This window comes from Ranitomeya variabilis, chromosome 3 (genome assembly GCF_051348905.1).
Source record: "Ranitomeya variabilis isolate aRanVar5 chromosome 3, aRanVar5.hap1, whole genome shotgun sequence".
NCBI lineage: Eukaryota > Metazoa > Chordata > Amphibia > Anura > Dendrobatidae > Ranitomeya > Ranitomeya variabilis.
The window spans coordinates 723,101,806-723,118,727 of record NC_135234.1 but is presented as its reverse complement, the minus strand read 5'-3'; the positions used below and the strand labels follow the sequence as shown (position 1 = coordinate 723,118,727).

The window sequence follows — 16,922 nt, the reverse complement described above, 5'->3', positions numbered from 1 at the left end:
TCGCGGTCCCGGGACTCTCGTGTGGTTTTATGACATGTGATGCCCGGCGCCCAATCAGCGCCTTCGTACAAATTGAGCATGAAGAGGAAGTGGGAGATCAGCTGCAGCCTGGGCGTCCTCTTCATGTTCAATTCCACAAAAGGCGGAGACAGTGACGCCACTATGATGGGCGCCGGGCATCACGTGTCACAACAACAGCACAAGAGCCCGGAACTGCGAGTGCCGACATCACTGGAATGGTGCCTTCACTGAAGTTAGGTATAAGATTTTTACTTTATCGGGGCTGAACATTTAGATCAAGAAGGGGTTGTCCTAATAGTGGATCTTTAACTTTCATTGTGGTCTCATACATTGACGGGAAGAACAAGTGTACTGCTATCATTCAGGTTGGGGCTACAAAGAGCCAATTGTTGCACGGAATCAACTCTTGTCAAATGCGCTAAAAGTTTATTATAATATGCAAATAAAGCTAAAGACCTCAGTCTACCATTGCAACCTCAGTTATGTGATCACTGTCTCTGTGCAGTAGAGAGCACATCATTCGCTCTCTCCTCGCTGCTGACATTGCTTGTCCCCTTTGCCATTAGTTCAGTGCAGAAGAGCACATAATTCGCATTGAACAGTTTCCTGGAAAGTGGATTGGTCGTCGTGGGCCAGTTGAATTGCCACCAAGATCTCCTGATCTGACCCCCTCAGACTTTTATCTTTGGGGTCATCTGAAGGCAATTGTCTATGCTGTGAAGATACGAGATGTGCAGCATCTGAAACAACGGATACTGGAAGCCTGTGCTAGCATTTCTTCTGCGGTGTTGCTATCAGTGTGTCAAGAGTGGGAGAAGAGGGCTGCATTGACAATCCAACACAATGGGCAGCACTTTGAACACATTTTATAAGTGGTCATAAACTTGTACATAACTCATGAAGAATAAAGTTACTTTAAAAACAAGCACACCATTGTTTTTCTTGTGAAATTCTCAGTAAGTTTGATGTGTCACATGACCCTCTTCCCATTGAAAAAAATAAAGTTGGATCCAAAATGGCCGACTTCAAAATGGCCGCCATGGTCACCACCCATCTTGAAAAGTTTTCCCCCTCCCATATACTAATGTGCCACAAACAGGAAGTTGATGTCACCAACCATTCCCTTTTTATTTAGGTGTATCCATATAAATGGCCCACCCTGTATTACAATAGATAGGGTCGGAGTCCGTCTGTTATCTCCTATGACCATGGGGTACCGTATTATGACACTGATAGTGTCGTGCTGTTACTGTGAAAACAAGATGTCAGCCCCCAGTGCATTCTTTAAACTCCTATAACACACGAAATATGTTTCAAGTGCAATCAAAACTTGGTTATAACAGCATGTTATGCTACATTACATTGATTTATTAATAATCTACAAACGCGGTACCTTCCCTTTAAGTTAAAAAAAAAATGCCCCTTCACCCCATCGGTGTTAATATCCTAGCAGGTGCAAAAAATTCTCATCCAGAAGAAAGAAACCAGACTGTCCATTGCAGCTCTAGATAACTACCCTGTAAATCAATGTGGCTTTAGATGTATGTATAATTTTCCTAATTAGTCCCTTTCAAGGACATACATATAATATATCATGACTTTCAGCACTTGCCACCAAGAGAATATCAGCGACAGATCTTAGACCTAGGATTTCTATGAAAGCCTAGAATCTTTGTATAATACCAGGAATTCTTGAGCCGGGATGAAAAGTCATACCTTCTGGTCCTGTGTGTACAAAGGAGGGCACAGGATGGTATCTGTCTTCCTGTGTATTTGCTATTAATACACTGGAGAAGATTTACTAAGCTAAATGCCCCTGATTTTTGTCTTAATTTGCCCCCAAAAAATGTCATACATGTTTAGTGGCATTTAACCCTTTCACCCCTTGCGCGATTTTCTGTTTTTTTTCCTCCCCTTCTTCCAAGAGCCACACATTTTTTTATTTTTTCGAGCCATATAGCCGTGTGAGGGTTTGTTTTTCACAGGACTAGTTGTACTTTTGAATGACACCATTCATTCTGTCACATAGCGTACTGGAAAACTGGGGGAAAAAAAAAATCAAAGTGCAATGAAATTGCAAAAAAGTGCAACTCAACAATGTTTTTTGGGGAGGTTTTATTTAAGTGGCGAAAAAAATTTCTGAAATTTGTTAAAATATTTTTTTTTGCTTTTGTCACCATTTTGCGAGACCCATAATGTTCTCATTTTTTGGGATCTGGGGCTGGTTGAGGGCTTATTTTTTGCACCTTGTGCTGATGTTTCTATTGATACTGTTTTGGGGTAAATAGGATGTTTTGATCGCCTGTTATTGGCCTTTATTGCAATATTGCAGAATCCAAAAATCTGTAATTCTAGTGTTTTGATTTTTCTTGTTATATGCTGTTTACTGATCAGATTAATTTGTTTTATATTTTGATAGATCAGACATTCATGAAGCGATACCAAATATGTTTTTTTTATTGTTTTATTTTTAGTTTGGCTAAAGGGGTGCCATTTGAACTTGTGGGGTCTTTTTTTTTTTTTACTGTATTCAGTAGTCCCTTTAAGAGACTTGAAACTGAGATCGTCTGATCGCCTATGCTACACATAGCAGGGCATCAGCACTATGTATAGCAGAAATAACGATCTCCTGTGAACGCCAGCCACGAGCCGGCGTTCACAGGATCGTAATGTCAACCCATCAGCACCCTGCGATTACGTGATGGGTGGGACCAATGACATGCTTCCTGTCTGCACTTGTTAAATGCTACTGTCAGTGAATCACGGATCCACTTACGGCTGTTAGACGCACTTGATGGCTGATTAAATTAGCCATCAAATGCGGGGAAAGATACAGGCTCAGCATGTGAGCCCGCATCAAAGGCAGGGACACGGCCAATGACTTTAATATGTCACCGATCATGAAGAGGTTAAAGGTTGCCTGTTACCGGAAATGTGACACCGTGTGCCAAAATGTTAGCACAAACTATTGGAACAAAGTCAGGCAACTAAAACAGTACATGGTATAAACTTATACTAGACGGTGTAGAGATGTTTGAAATGACTTTATTAGTAAACTGCCCTCATTATGTTTAGGTGACTTGATAAAATATATTGTTTATGCTGTGGATAAACACTGTTACATTATCATCATGACTGAGTTTTGAGAAAAACCTGATTAAAGCAAAGAAAAGGCAAAATATGATCATGGCAGAAATAAAAATTCAGAAACGGAGTAAAGATCTGAAGTTGTAGATACTGGATCCAAGCCCAATAATTGGCGTGTTGCCTGATCCCAGTCTTTCCCCAAACCAAGTCGCATACAGATTCCAGGGTACTGTCGGTCCGATTTGACCACCCATTCAATTGCTTTCTCAATGCCTGGATACAGCGAACTGTTTAAAGAAACAAACCCAGTTTAGTCAGACATTCAAGACAAGCAATCAATCACTAGTTCTTGAACAATAACTATCTTTGCCATGGTTCTTTACATTAAAATATCTGCTGCTAATTTTTGCTTTTTGTCAAATACCTCTGATCAAAAACTCCAAAATATGACACTGTAAAGGCATAAAGAGATATATTGCATTTTTCGTGCTATAAGATGCACTTTTTTCCTCCAAAATTTTGGAGGAAAGTGTGTGTGTGTCATATAGTCTGGATATACCTTATCATATAGTCTGGCTGTGGATGGGGGAGAGGCATTGGCGGAGCAGCGGGTCACTGGAGGAAATTGTGGCTGTTGCAGCTAACAGCTTGCACCACTGCTGAAGAAAAGGAATATTCACTGCTCCCCATGCCCATAGTCCCTCCCTCCTCTCTTTGCATTGAAGCCGACACTGAGATGGGCGTGGGGAGCAGTGAATATTCATTCTGTTTAATAGCAGGCACACTGCTAGCCGCAGCCATTGGCTTCCTTCTGCGGCTGGGCAATCATGTGTGCCCACTAAAAAGAGTATTGGATATTTTACGAAATGTTTAGTATGTTACAGTACAGTAGGGCCTGGCCAAAAGAGTCCAACTTGTCGTGGTGGCGGATTAACAAAATCTTTTGGCCAAAACAAAAGCTGCTGGCTATGTATGTGATCTGGTGTTCGGTGGGAACTGTTAATGAGTGATTGGTGAGGACGTGGCGCAGAAGTGGAGATTTTCCAAGAGTGGGTGGGGAGACTGTGGAAGGTACGAAGGGTGGAGCCTGGGTGGAGTCTCAAGGGGGTCCAAAAATGTTGCCAGTATGGGGCCCTGTAATTCCTGGTGGCAGCCCTGTGTGTACTATGGATTTATGAAATAAAAATTAAAATGACGGCTACACTTTAAAAAAAACAATCTTACACATTATTAATTATACAAAAAATGTATTAATTTATTTAAAAATGCGTAGCTTGTTGCATATTATCTTTCATATGAATTAAGGAAAGTTTAGAAATTTTAATAATATAAATATGTGTTCTGTTCTATTAAAGGGGAGTTGTCAGCAAGTTTTTGCTATATAATCTGAGAGTAGCAAGATGTGGGGCAAGAAGGTCTGGTTCCAGAGATGTGTCACTAAGGCCATTTTCACACCAGCGTTCGGCAGGGCTGTGGACGGTAACCTTCTTCCTCCGTCAAGCCCCGCCCACTGCCGCACCTCTACCTTCTGCTCCGCCTACGTCTGCATGTGTCCTGCGTACCCTATCTTTAACATTGGGTTCGCAGGCCACGCGGATGCCTCCGCATGCGTCGTTTTGCGTTTGACGCAGCTCAGCACAGCGTCAAAACGACACTTGGGTACGCAGGGCGCATGCAGACGTAGGTGGAGCTGAAGGAAGAGGTGCGGCAGTGGGTGGGCTTAACGGAGGAAGTCTGAAACCGGCCTGCTGCTTGGTGTAGATTGATAGAATCCCTGTTTTGCCTGATGTAGATGTAGCAGAGCTAAGACTTCTGGGTTGTATATAATCCCGCTGACTGGCAGCTTTCTGTGTATGCTGTCAGCAAGCTGCCAATAAGTCGTGGAGGTGGGGTTATACTGATTAGCCTGACTGCCATGCACTTGACCTGTAGTCACTCAGTGATAATCTCTTGCTTATAAAGCACTGATTGTATTGAAACTACAAAATACAGCTTAATAAGTGACACATCACTGGAATCAGGGTCTCTTGCCCTATATGATGTGTTTCTCAGATTAAACTGTGCATGACCGGAGGTGACATCATTAAGGATACCGTCAGTCACAAGCAGCGCTTCTCAAGCTCAGCGTGTTTTGGCTGGCTTGGTGAGAGGCTGCATCACTGATGTGGCCGCTCTCCCAACAATCCGGATCATTGTGGGACATGGGCATTAATTGATTATAGGCGGAAAGTTGAGTGTAACTTTGCTTTTTTATTTTTTGGTGAATAAATGGGTAATAGACGGTCAGGGAGTGTTTATTTCAGTTAAAGGACTTTATTTGAAATAAACAAAGTACTTTACTCTGTGTTTTAATTAAATTTGGCTATGGGATTAGTAATGGGGATGTCTGATAGACAACTAATTCTCAATTACTGACCCCTGGGCTTCATGTCAGAGAATATAAAACAGCTGACATCGACCCCACAACTATTACCTCACCTGACACCGCATGAGAGCAAGGGGGAAGAGCAGAGGCTAAGCCCCAGACCTAGTGGATGTGCCATTTCTGTGGCGGATGATGTTCTTAGTTTGGGAGGGGGCCAATTTCCATGGCCCCTTCCTAGGCTATTAATATAAGCCTGCTGCTGTATGTTTAGCCTTTGCTGGTTAGTAAATATAGGGGGGACCCCAAATTATTTTTTGGTGTAGTCTCCCGTATAATAACCTTTAAAGGCTAAGCAAACAGCTGTGAGCTGATATTAATAGTCTGGGAACCTAAATGGCTATTGGGCCTTTCCCAGAATATTAACATTAGCACCCAGCTATCGGCTTTCCCTCAGCTGGTTAGGAAAATGAAAGAGAACCCCACTCATTTTTTTTTATTATTATTTAATATACAATATACACAGACAGAGGGTCCTGACTTCAACTCCCATCAGCGTCGCCTGGTCTCCCTGCGATCAGAGTTGCATTCAACTCCCAGCGCCTGGGAACGCCCCTAATTGTAGCGCTTTTCCCAGGCTCTGGTACGTGTCAAACTGATGACACATGACATGAATATCATCCATGCATCATTAGTGTGCACGTGTGTGGCACACTTTTTGTGGTGCGTGATAAAAAAGGACGTCTGCGGGTTTGACGTACGGTGTGTCCCATGTGAAAAACCTGAGATATGCGCACCACCATTGAACGTGCATGGGTGTGCGTGGGTCCCTTTTGCAGTCCTTAAAAATGGACATGTGAAGGGAAACTAATGCAGATATAGGATAAAAGGAGGAGATGAGAGACTGCTGTCCAATGTTACAACTTAACTCATAGTAATGAACATGATTTCTCGCTTTCTGACATTTGTACCTTGTTGGGATGGATGGGTCCAACTTCATCAAAGTTTTAAATTTGATTTTGCGCAGTATATTTTGGGCACGGATTATCTGCAGCACCAAGAGTGTGGCAATCAGTTTTTGAATTGAATCTATTCCTCTGGCACCTGTAAAAAGACAAATATATAAAGATTGGTCGCCTCACATCTTGTAACATCTGTACGAGACAAAAACATGTCTTGGTGGGCTCATGTCAATTGGTGTATTGGATCTCAACGCTGGAATAGCTGGCAGTTCCCACTGTGACTCGGTCAGTCATACATATCTTTTCAATACATCCTAATGCTTCCCTAGTGATTAACATCTCATATACCGTACGTTTCTTCATCCAGTAATAAATGGAATTAATCAACAGTTATAGTAATTCTAGTAAGAAATTATAAAACACCAATTACTATATTTATTAAAGGGGTTGTCCCTTTTCAGAAAATGATCTTACCTATGCTGCAATAGCTATAAAAATAACCAAACCAAGTATTGCTTATCCTCCTCACATCCAGTGCCGGATCTCTGCTGCTGCCCAGTCTCTGACTTTTGTCTGCAATGCTGACATGACGTCCACAGCGCTGCAGCCAATCAAAGTGTTCAGAGACTTTGACTGTGTAGACAGTAAGAGCCATTGAGTTTACTAGTTTATCAATATCATTACATCCAATCAGTGAACTCAGCTGCTCATGTCATCTACACGGGCAAAGCCGCTGAGCTTCCTGATTGTCTGCATCTTGTCGACATCACCGAGTCAAACAGCAGTGACGGAGTGGCGGTGGAGAGTCAGCTCTAAAACCGAGAGGGTAAACAATACTCTTTTCTATAGCTACTGAGGACTATGAAATAAAGTTTTCTGAAAGCAGACAACACTTTTAAAGTATACAGAGTGACCATTCATTTATACAGGCTGCTATCAAAGCAACCTGGGCTTCCATAACACCTCAGCAGTGCCACAGGCTGATCGCCTCCATGCTACGCCACATTGATGCAGTAATTGATGCAAAAGGACCAAGTATTGAGTGCATTTACTGATCATACATTTCAGTACGCCAACATTTCAGATTTTATAATCATTTTTCTAGCTGGTGTTATAAAGTATTCTAATTTACTTAGATAATGACTTTTGGGTTTTCATTGGCTGTAAGCCATAATCATCAACGTTAACAGAAATAAACACTTGAAACATATCACTCTGTTTCTAGTGACTCTATATAATATATCAGTTTCACTTTTTGTATTGAAGAACTGAAATAAATTAACTTTTTGATGATATTCTAATTTTGTGAGATCATGTTTTCACTTATACGCAGAATACCAGAGGTACAACACTATTATAACCCATCAATCTTGGTTTCCCCCAATGTTCTGATTTCTTTAAACTGCTGATACGCAAAGTTGTCTTGAACATACCTGTTGATTTTGACTACAGAGCCAACCATCTGATGTGTATAGGGGTATCTCGGGGAAAGAAGGATTGGGCATGTTGGATTTAAACATGCCAAACCAATTCTTCCAGGAAAGATTCCTGATAGCCAAATCTTAAGTGAAACATTCACAAGATTTTTTATTCCCCCCATCCGAAAGCAGTATAAAGTAGCAAGAGAGACCCTAATTCCAGCAGTGAGCCACTTACGGGGATTCCTACTGTAGTTTTGAAAAACACAGTTTTGTATGCTGCAGCTTTGCTGGTTATCTCTGTGATGAGTTTCTGCTATGCAGTTCTTGATACTCATAGCTCCGTCTATCCCTATCACACACCACTGATTAAGATAAAACGTGATTTTATCAAAATTACAGCAAGAAGCCCAGTAAATAATACAACACTGAAATCATGGTCTGTCCCTATTTTATCAAATTAAGAAGCATGAACCTGCTGACACTTAACTCATCATGCATAGAGATGGTGTCATGGTATTGTTGCAGGATTTCGCGGGAAAGGGGCTTTCTCTATCCCTCACACTGGCGGGCGCCCTAGTCTATCCCTGTTCCCCGGATTAACCTGGAATGTGGAGACGCCAGGATCACATGCCTTGCTATGCTCCAGGATGGTGTGAGGCCAAAGTGTGTAGGATTACACTAACCAGACAGACAAGGTTAGACAAACAGGAATAAATTAAAACTGCAATCATTAAAAATACATGCACCAAACAGCAAAGTGGAACACAGGGGAGGGTAAGGTAGGCGAAACCAAATAGGAGAGGATGAGGATGAAAAGACAAACACTCCACGCAGAAATTGCCAACTCCAAACAATGAATAGCTCCTCCGACTCCAAACCAGGCAGAATGAACTATCACTGGCAATTCCCAAATGCCAGTGGCAAGGATATATACGGCTTCTTTCACACTGGCGTCGGGCTCGGCCCGTCGCAGTGCGTCTGGCCGAGGTTACCGACGCTAGCGTTGTATGCGCCGCACAACGGGGGCAGCGGATGCATTTTTCCAGTGCATCCGCCGCCCCATTGTGAGGTGCGGGGAGGTGGGGGCGGAGTTCCGGCCGCGCATGCGTGGTCGGAAAAAGCGGACCGTCGGCAGCAAAAAACGTTACATGTAGCGTTTTTTTTGTGCCGACGGTCCGCCAAAGCACAACGCATCCGTCGCACGACAGATGCGACGTGTGGCAATCCGTCGCAATGTGTCGCTAATGCAAGTCAATGGAGAAAAAACGCATCCTGCAAGCGCTTTAGCAGGATGCGTAATTTTGTCCAAAACGACGCATTGCGACGGAGGACAAAAAACGCCAGTGTGAAAGTAGCCTACCAGAGGGGAGTGTCCAACACATAACAGCAATCCATGATGGAGAGCTCCCGGTGTAACAACTCTGCTGGCATCACGATATGGCCTCTCATCTCTCATACTATCTTACCCACTGCTCCAGGTCATGTTGCAGTTTCTGTTTCTCGCCAGCTCCATATTCTGTGTCTCTGCTCTCTGCATGCTTCCTGGCTGTGTGCATATCAGGTGCATCTGTCTAATCTGTTCCTGGCCAATTGCCAGGAGGCCTTCAGTATTTAGTGCAGCTCCACCCAGTGGACTGGGCCTGTACAATGTGTTAGCTCAGTTTGTGCTTAGCTTCCGAGTTTGCCAGGCCTTGCTCTGTGTTACTCCCTCTCTAGAGGCTTTTCTCCTTGCCTTGCCTTGATCTTGTTTTCCGCCCTCCAGGAGGCAGAATATCCTGGTCCCTGTGTCTTTGTTCTTGTTTCTTGTCTTGTTCCATTTCCTTGTCTGAACTTAGTCTTGTCTCCGGTCTCCTTGTCTGTGGCTTCCTTCCCTGTTGTGTCTTTCCTTGTGTTCTCTGTTATGGTCCTGGTGGTAGGAACACATGAACTGACCTGATAGGTAAACCAAAACCTAGGACAAGCTCTGGGGATGGGGGAACTTTACTGACCGCAATTCTGATCCTATCAACACACACTATAGGCAGCCGTGGAGCGTTCCTAACTCGGCCTAGACGCCTCTGCACAGCCTGAGAAACTAGCTACCCCTAGAGAGAAACAAAGCCTCACTTGCCTCAGAGAAATTTTCCCCAAAGTGAGAGCAGCCCCCACAAATAATAACGGTGAGTTAAGAGGAAAACACAAACATAGAAATGAAAACAGGTTTTAGCAAATGAGGCCCGCTAAAAACTAAATAGTCAGAAGATAGCAAGGAATCTGTGCGGTCAGTATAAAATACTACAAAAATTATCCACGCAGAGAATACAAAAAGACCCCCACACCGACTCACGATGTGAGGGGCGCAACTCCGCACCCCAGAGCTTCCAGCTAGCAATCAAATAGCATATAAGCAAGCTGGACTGAACTCATAATATACTGAGAAACATTTTCAAATAGCAATGAGAAAAAATAGACTAGCATGAACTTAGCTTCTCCACGAGGAGACAGGTCACAAGGGAAGTCCCAGAGAGATCTGAACCAGTACTGAATACAACGACAGCAGGCAACAAGTAAAGGTCCAAGTGGAGTTAAATAGGCAGCAAGCCTAGCAGGAAACGAGGCAGCTGGAGTCCAGCTACAGACCAGCCGTAACACTCAAAGCCACCAGAGGGAGCCCAAGAACAGAACTCACAAAGTACCACTCATGACCACAGGAGGGAGCCCGAGAACGGAATTCACAACAGTTCTCAGTCTGCTTATGCTCCGCACTCTTGCGGCTCTGCCTGCTCTGTACCTTTGTGGCTTTACCTCTGCTCCGCACTCCTGCGGTTCTGCTCCGTTCTTCTCTGCTTAGCTTCTGCTGCTGCAGTGATCTCTTGCTGCAGCTCCTCTCCGCATTCCTTTCAGTTCTCTGCTTTGCTGCTGCAGAAACCTCTTGCTGCAGCTCCTCTCCACATTCCTTGCGGCTCCGCTCTGCTTAGCTTCTGCTGCTGCAGTAATCTCTTGCTGCAGCTCCTTTCCACATTCCTTGTGGCTCCGCTCTGCTTAGCTTTTATTAAGCAAAGTACCAGCTGCATACCACTATCCAATTTGTTCAGACAACTCTTAATAATAATTTATATAAATAGGAGGACATAGAGTTTTTTGCTGAATATATAATTTATTAAATTCAAAGATAAATGCAAGAAAACAAGTCAAATTTACATAATCAAAAATGGATAATATATCAAATGTAACAAGTGAATTACCCAGGTGAGTATAAATGACCTATGGGCCACACAAAAAGCCACAAAGAAACCTGCTAATAACAAAAGCTGCCGACATCCCAACATTTGAATATAGTTAGTGTGTTTAGACCTAACACCTATGTTACAGCATGTTGCTGGTGGGCCATTAATCACAACACTACCATATCATTAGTTACCTTAGTTAGTGTCCATGCATGAACAGGTTAAATTTATCTCAATATTTACCCATGTGGTCTCTGTAGGCTTCCCGTGTGGGCCTCAGTCACCCCAACGCGCGTTTCGCGTGCTAAAGATAGCCTCGCTTCCTCAGGGGGCGCCCCCCCTGAGGAAGCGAGGCTATCTTTAGCACGCGAAACGCGCGTTGGGGTGACTGAGGCCCACACGGGAAGCCTACAGAGACCACATGGGTAAATATTGAGATAAATTTAACCTGTTCATGCATGGACACTAACTAAGGTAACTAATGATATGGTAGTGTTGTGATTAATGGCCCACCAGCAACATGCTGTAACATAGGTGTTAGGTCTAAACACACTAACTATATTCAAATGTTGGGATGTCGGCAGCTTTTGTTATTAGCAGGTTTCTTTGTGGCTTTTTGTGTGGCCCATAGGTCATTTATACTCACCTGGGTAATTCACTTGTTACATTTGATATATTATCCATTTTTGATTATGTAAATTTGACTTGTTTTCTTGCATTTATCTTTGAATTTAATAAATTATATATTCTGCTTAGCTTTTGTTGCTATGCTATCTCTTGCTGCTCTTCCGCTCCTGTCTGCAGCCTTGCACTTCTCTTCCTGTGTGAACAGGTCTGTCATGATTCTCAATGGCGAGAGAACATAGCCCAGCATATATGAGAACTAGCTCTTGGAAGATGGAAACTATACTGACCATGAACTAAACCTGCCGCACAACTAGAAGTGGCCGGGTAGCATGCCTACGTTTTTTAACCCTAGATGCCCAGCGCCAGCCGGAGAACTACCTAATCCTAGCAGAGGAAAAGACAGTCCTGGCTCACCTCTAGAGAAATTTTCCCAAAAGGCAGACAGAGGCCCCCACATATATTGGCGGTGATTTTAGATGAAATGACATACGTAGTATGAAAATAGGTTTAGCAAAATCGAGGTCCGCTTTCTAGATAGCAGGAAGACAGAAAGGACACTTTCATGGTCAGCAGAAAAACCCTATCAAAACACCATCCAGAAATTCCTTTAAGACTCTAGCATTAACTCATAACACCAGAGTGGCAATTTCCGATCACAAGAGCTTTCCAGACACAGTAACGAAACAGCAGCTGTGAACAGGAACAAAATGCAAAAACACACAAGGACAAAAGTCCAACTTAGCTGGGAGTTGTCTAGTAGCAGGAACAAGCACAGAAGGCTTCTGATTACATTGTTGACCGGCAAGAAACTGACAGAGGAGCAAGGTTATATAGCGACTCCCACATCCTGATAGGAGCAGGTGAACAGAGGGGATGATGCACACAAGTTCAATTCCACAAGTGGCCACCGGGGGAGCCCAGAATCCAATTTCACAACAGTACCCCCCCCCTCAAGGAGGGGGCACCGAACCCTCACCAGAACCACCAGGGCGATCAGGATGAGCCCTATGAAAGGCACGGACAAGATCGGAGGCATGAACATCAGAGGCAGTGACCCAAGAATTATCCTCCTGACCGTATCCCTTCCATTTGACCAGATACTGGAGTCTCCGTCTGGAAACACGAGAGTCTAAGATCTTTTCCACAACGTACTCCAACTCACCCTCAACCAACACCGGAGCAGGAGGCTCAACGGAAGGCACAACCGGTACCTCATACCTGCGCAACAATGACCGATGAAAAACATTATGAATCGAAAAGGATGCAGGGAGGTCCAAACGGAAGGACACAGGGTTAAGAATCTCCAATATCTTGTACGGGCCGATGAACCGAGGCTTAAACTTAGGAGAAGAAACCCTCATAGGGACAAAACGAGAAGACAACCACACCAAGTCCCCAACACAAAGCCGAGGACCAACACGACGACGGCGGTTGGCAAAAAGCTGAGTCTTCTCCTGGGACAACTTCAAATTGTCCACCACCTGCCCCCAAATCTGATGCAACCTCTCCACCACAGCATCCACTCCAGGACAATCCGAAGATTCCACTTGACCGGAGGAAAATCGAGGATGAAACCCCAAATTACAGAAAAACGGGGACACCAAGGTGGCAGAGCTGGCCCGATTATTGAGGGCGAACTCCGCCAAAGGCAAAAAAGCAACCCAATCATCCTGATCCGCAGACACAAAACACCTCAAATATGTCTCCAAGGTCTGATTAGTCCGCTCGGTCTGGCCATTAGTCTGAGGATGGAAAGCAGACGAAAAAGACAAATCTATGCCCATCCTAGCACAGAATGCCCGCCAAAATCTAGACACGAATTGGGTCCCTCTGTCAGAAACGATATTCTCAGGAATACCATGCAAACGAACAACATTTTGAAAAAACAGAGGAACCAACTCGGAAGAAGAAGGCAACTTAGGCAAGGGAACCAGATGGACCATCTTAGAGAAACGGGCACACACCACCCAGATGACAGACATCTTCTGAGAAACAGGCAGATCCGAAATAAAATCCATCGAGATGTGCGTCCAAGGCCTCTTCGGGATAGGCAAGGGCAACAACAATCCACTAGCCCGAGAACAACAAGGCTTGGCCCGAGCACAAACGTCACAAGACTGCACAAAGCCTCGCACATCTCGTGACAGGGAAGGCCACCAGAAGGACCTTGCCACCAAATCCCTGGTACCAAAGATTCCAGGATGACCTGCCAACGCAGAAGAATGAACCTCAGAGATGACTCTACTGGTCCAATCATCAGGAACAAACAGTCTACCAGGTGGGCAACGATCAGGTCTATCCGCCTGAAACTCCTGCAAGGCCCGCCGCAGGTCTGGAGAAACGGCAGACAATATAACTCCATCTTTAAGGATACCTGTGGGCTCAGAATTACCAGGGGAGTCAGGCTCAAAACTGCTAGAAAGGGCATCCGCCTTAACATTCTTAGAACCCGGTAGGTACGACACCACAAAATTAAACCGAGAGAAAAACAACGACCAGCGCGCCTGTCTAGGATTCAGGCGCCTGGCAGACTCAAGGTAAATTAAATTTTTGTGGTCAGTCAATACCACCACCTGATGTCTGGCCCCCTCAAGCCAGTGACGCCACTCCTCAAAAGCCCACTTCATGGCCAAAAGCTCCCGATTCCCAATATCATAATTCCGCTCGGCGGGCGAAAATTTACGGGAAAAAAAAGCACAAGGTCTCATCACGGAGCAGTCGGAACTTCTCTGCGACAACACCGCCCCAGCTCCGATCTCAGAAGCGTCGACCTCAACCTGAAAAGGAAGAGCAACATCAGGCTGACGCAACACTGGGGCGGAAGAAAAGCGGCGCTTGAGCTCCCGAAAGGCCTCCACAGCATCAGGGGACCAATCAGCAACATCAGCACCCTTCTTAGTCAAATCAGTCAATGGTTTTACAACATCAGAAAAACCAGCAATAAATCGACGATAAAAGTTAGCAAAGCCCAAAAATTTCTGAAGACTCTTAAGAGAAGAGGGTTGCGTCCAATCACCAATAGCCTGAACCTTGACAGGATCCATCTCGATGGAAGAGGGGGAAAAAATGTATCCCAAGAAAGAAATCTTTTGAACCCCAAAAACACACTTAGAACCCTTCACACACAAGGAATTAGACCGCAAAACCTGAAAAACCCTCCTGACCTGCTGGACATGAGAGTCCCAGTCATCCGAAAAAATCAGAATATCATCCAGATACACAATCATAAATTTATCCAAATAATCGCGGAAAATGTCATGCATAAAGGACTGGAAGACTGAAGGGGCATTTGAAAGACCAAAAGGCATCACCAAATACTCAAAATGGCCCTCGGGCGTATTAAATGCGGTTTTCCACTCATCCCCCTGCTTGATTCGCACCAAATTATACGCCCCACGGAGATCAATCTTAGAGAACCACTTGGCCCCCTTTATACGAGCAAACAAATCAGTAAGCAGTGGTAACGGATATTGATATTTAACCGTGATTTTATTCAAAAGTCGATAATCAATACACGGCCTCAAAGAGCCGTCTTTCTTAGACACAAAGAAAAAACCGGCTCCTAAGGGAGATGACGAAGGACGAATATGTCCCTTTTCCAAGGACTCCTTTATATATTCTCGCATAGCAGCGTGTTCAGGCACAGACAGATTAAATAAACGACCCTTAGGGTATTTACTACCCGGAATCAAGTCTATGGCACAATCGCACTCCCGGTGCGGAGGTAGTGAACCAACCTTGGGTTCTTCAAAAACGTCACGAAAGTCAGACAAGAATTCAGGAATCTCAGAGGGAATAGATGATGAAATGGAAACCAAAGGTACGTCCCCATGAGTTCCTTTACATCCCCAGCTTAACACAGACATAGCTCTCCAGTCGAGGACTGGGTTATGAGATTGCAGCCATGGCAATCCCAGCACCAAAACATCATGTAGATTATACAGCACCAGAAAGCGAATAACCTCCTGGTGATCCGGATTAACACGCATAGTCACTTGTGTCCAGTATTGTGGTTTATTACTAGCCAATGGGGTGGAGTCAATCCCTTTCAGAGGTATCGGAGCCTCCAGTGGCTCCAAATCATACCCACAGCGTTTGGCAAAGGACCAATCCATAAGACTCAAAGCAGCGCCAGAGTCGACATAGGCGTCCGCGGTAATAGATGACAAAGAACAAATCAGGGTCACAGATAGAATAAACTTAGACTGTAAAGTGCTAATTGAAACAGACTTGTCAGGCTTCTTAGTACGCTTAAAGCATGCTGATATAACATGAGTTGAATCACCACAATAGAAGCACAACCCATTTTTTCGTCTAAAATTCTGCCGCTCGCTTCTGGACAGAATTCTATCACATTGCATATTTTCTGGCGTTTTCTCAGTAGACACCGCCAAATGGTGCACAGGTTTGCGCTCCCGCAGACGCCTATCGATCTGAATAGCCATCGTCATGGACTCATTCAGACTCGCAGGCACAGGGAACCCCACCATAACATCCTTAATGGCATCAGAGAGACCTTCTCTGAAAATCGCCGCCAGGGCGCACTCATTCCACTGAGTAAGCACAGACCATTTGCGGAATTTTTGGCAGTATATTTCAGCTTCATCTTGCCCCTGAGACAAGGACATCAAGGCCTTTTCCGCCTGAAGCTCTAAATGAGGTTCCTCATAAAGCAACCCCAAGGCCAGAAAAAACGCATCCACATTGAGCAACGCAGGATCCCCTGGTGCCAATGCAAAAGCCCAGTCTTGAGGGTTGCCCCGGAGCAAGGAAATTACAATCCTGACCTGCTGTGCAGGGTCTCCGGCAGAGCGAGACTTCAGGGACAAAAACAATTTGCAATTATTTTTAAAATTTTGAAAGTGAGATCTATTCCCCGAGAAGAATTCAGGCAAAGGAATTCTAGGCTCAGACATAGGTGCATGAACAACAAAATCTTGCAAATTTTGTACCTTTGTGGCGAGATTATTCAAACCTGTAGCTACACTCTGAAGATCCATTTGAAACAGGTGAACACAGAGCCATTCAAGGATTAGAAGGAGAGAAAGAGAGGAAGGCTGCAGTATAGGCAGACTAGCAAGTGATTCAATTAAGAGCACACTCAGAACTAGAGGGAAAAAAAAAAAAAAATTGTAGCAGACTTCTTTTTTCTCTCCTTTCTCAGCCAGAAATTTAACCCTTTTTTGGGCCGGTCAAACTGTCATGATTCTCAATGGCGAGAGAACATAGCCCAGCA

General features: G+C 44.4%; 1 protein-coding gene across 11 annotated transcripts in view; it reads right to left on the bottom strand.

The window, feature by feature from the left end:
• Positions 1 to 2,396: 2,396 nt before the first annotated feature.
• PARP4 (poly(ADP-ribose) polymerase family member 4) overlaps positions 2,397 to 16,922 on the bottom strand; it is a 318,181-nt gene continuing 303,655 nt past the window's right edge. For all 11 annotated transcript variants that reach the window (XM_077298347.1, XM_077298349.1, XM_077298352.1 and 8 more), the window contains 2 exons: positions 6,442 to 6,574; positions 2,397 to 3,395 (listed from right to left, as the gene is read on the bottom strand). In XM_077298347.1, coding sequence (XP_077154462.1) covers positions 3,206 to 3,395; positions 6,442 to 6,574 — 323 coding nt within the window. In that variant the 3' untranslated portion in view covers positions 2,397 to 3,205. The remainder of the gene's footprint in view (positions 3,396 to 6,441; positions 6,575 to 16,922) is intronic.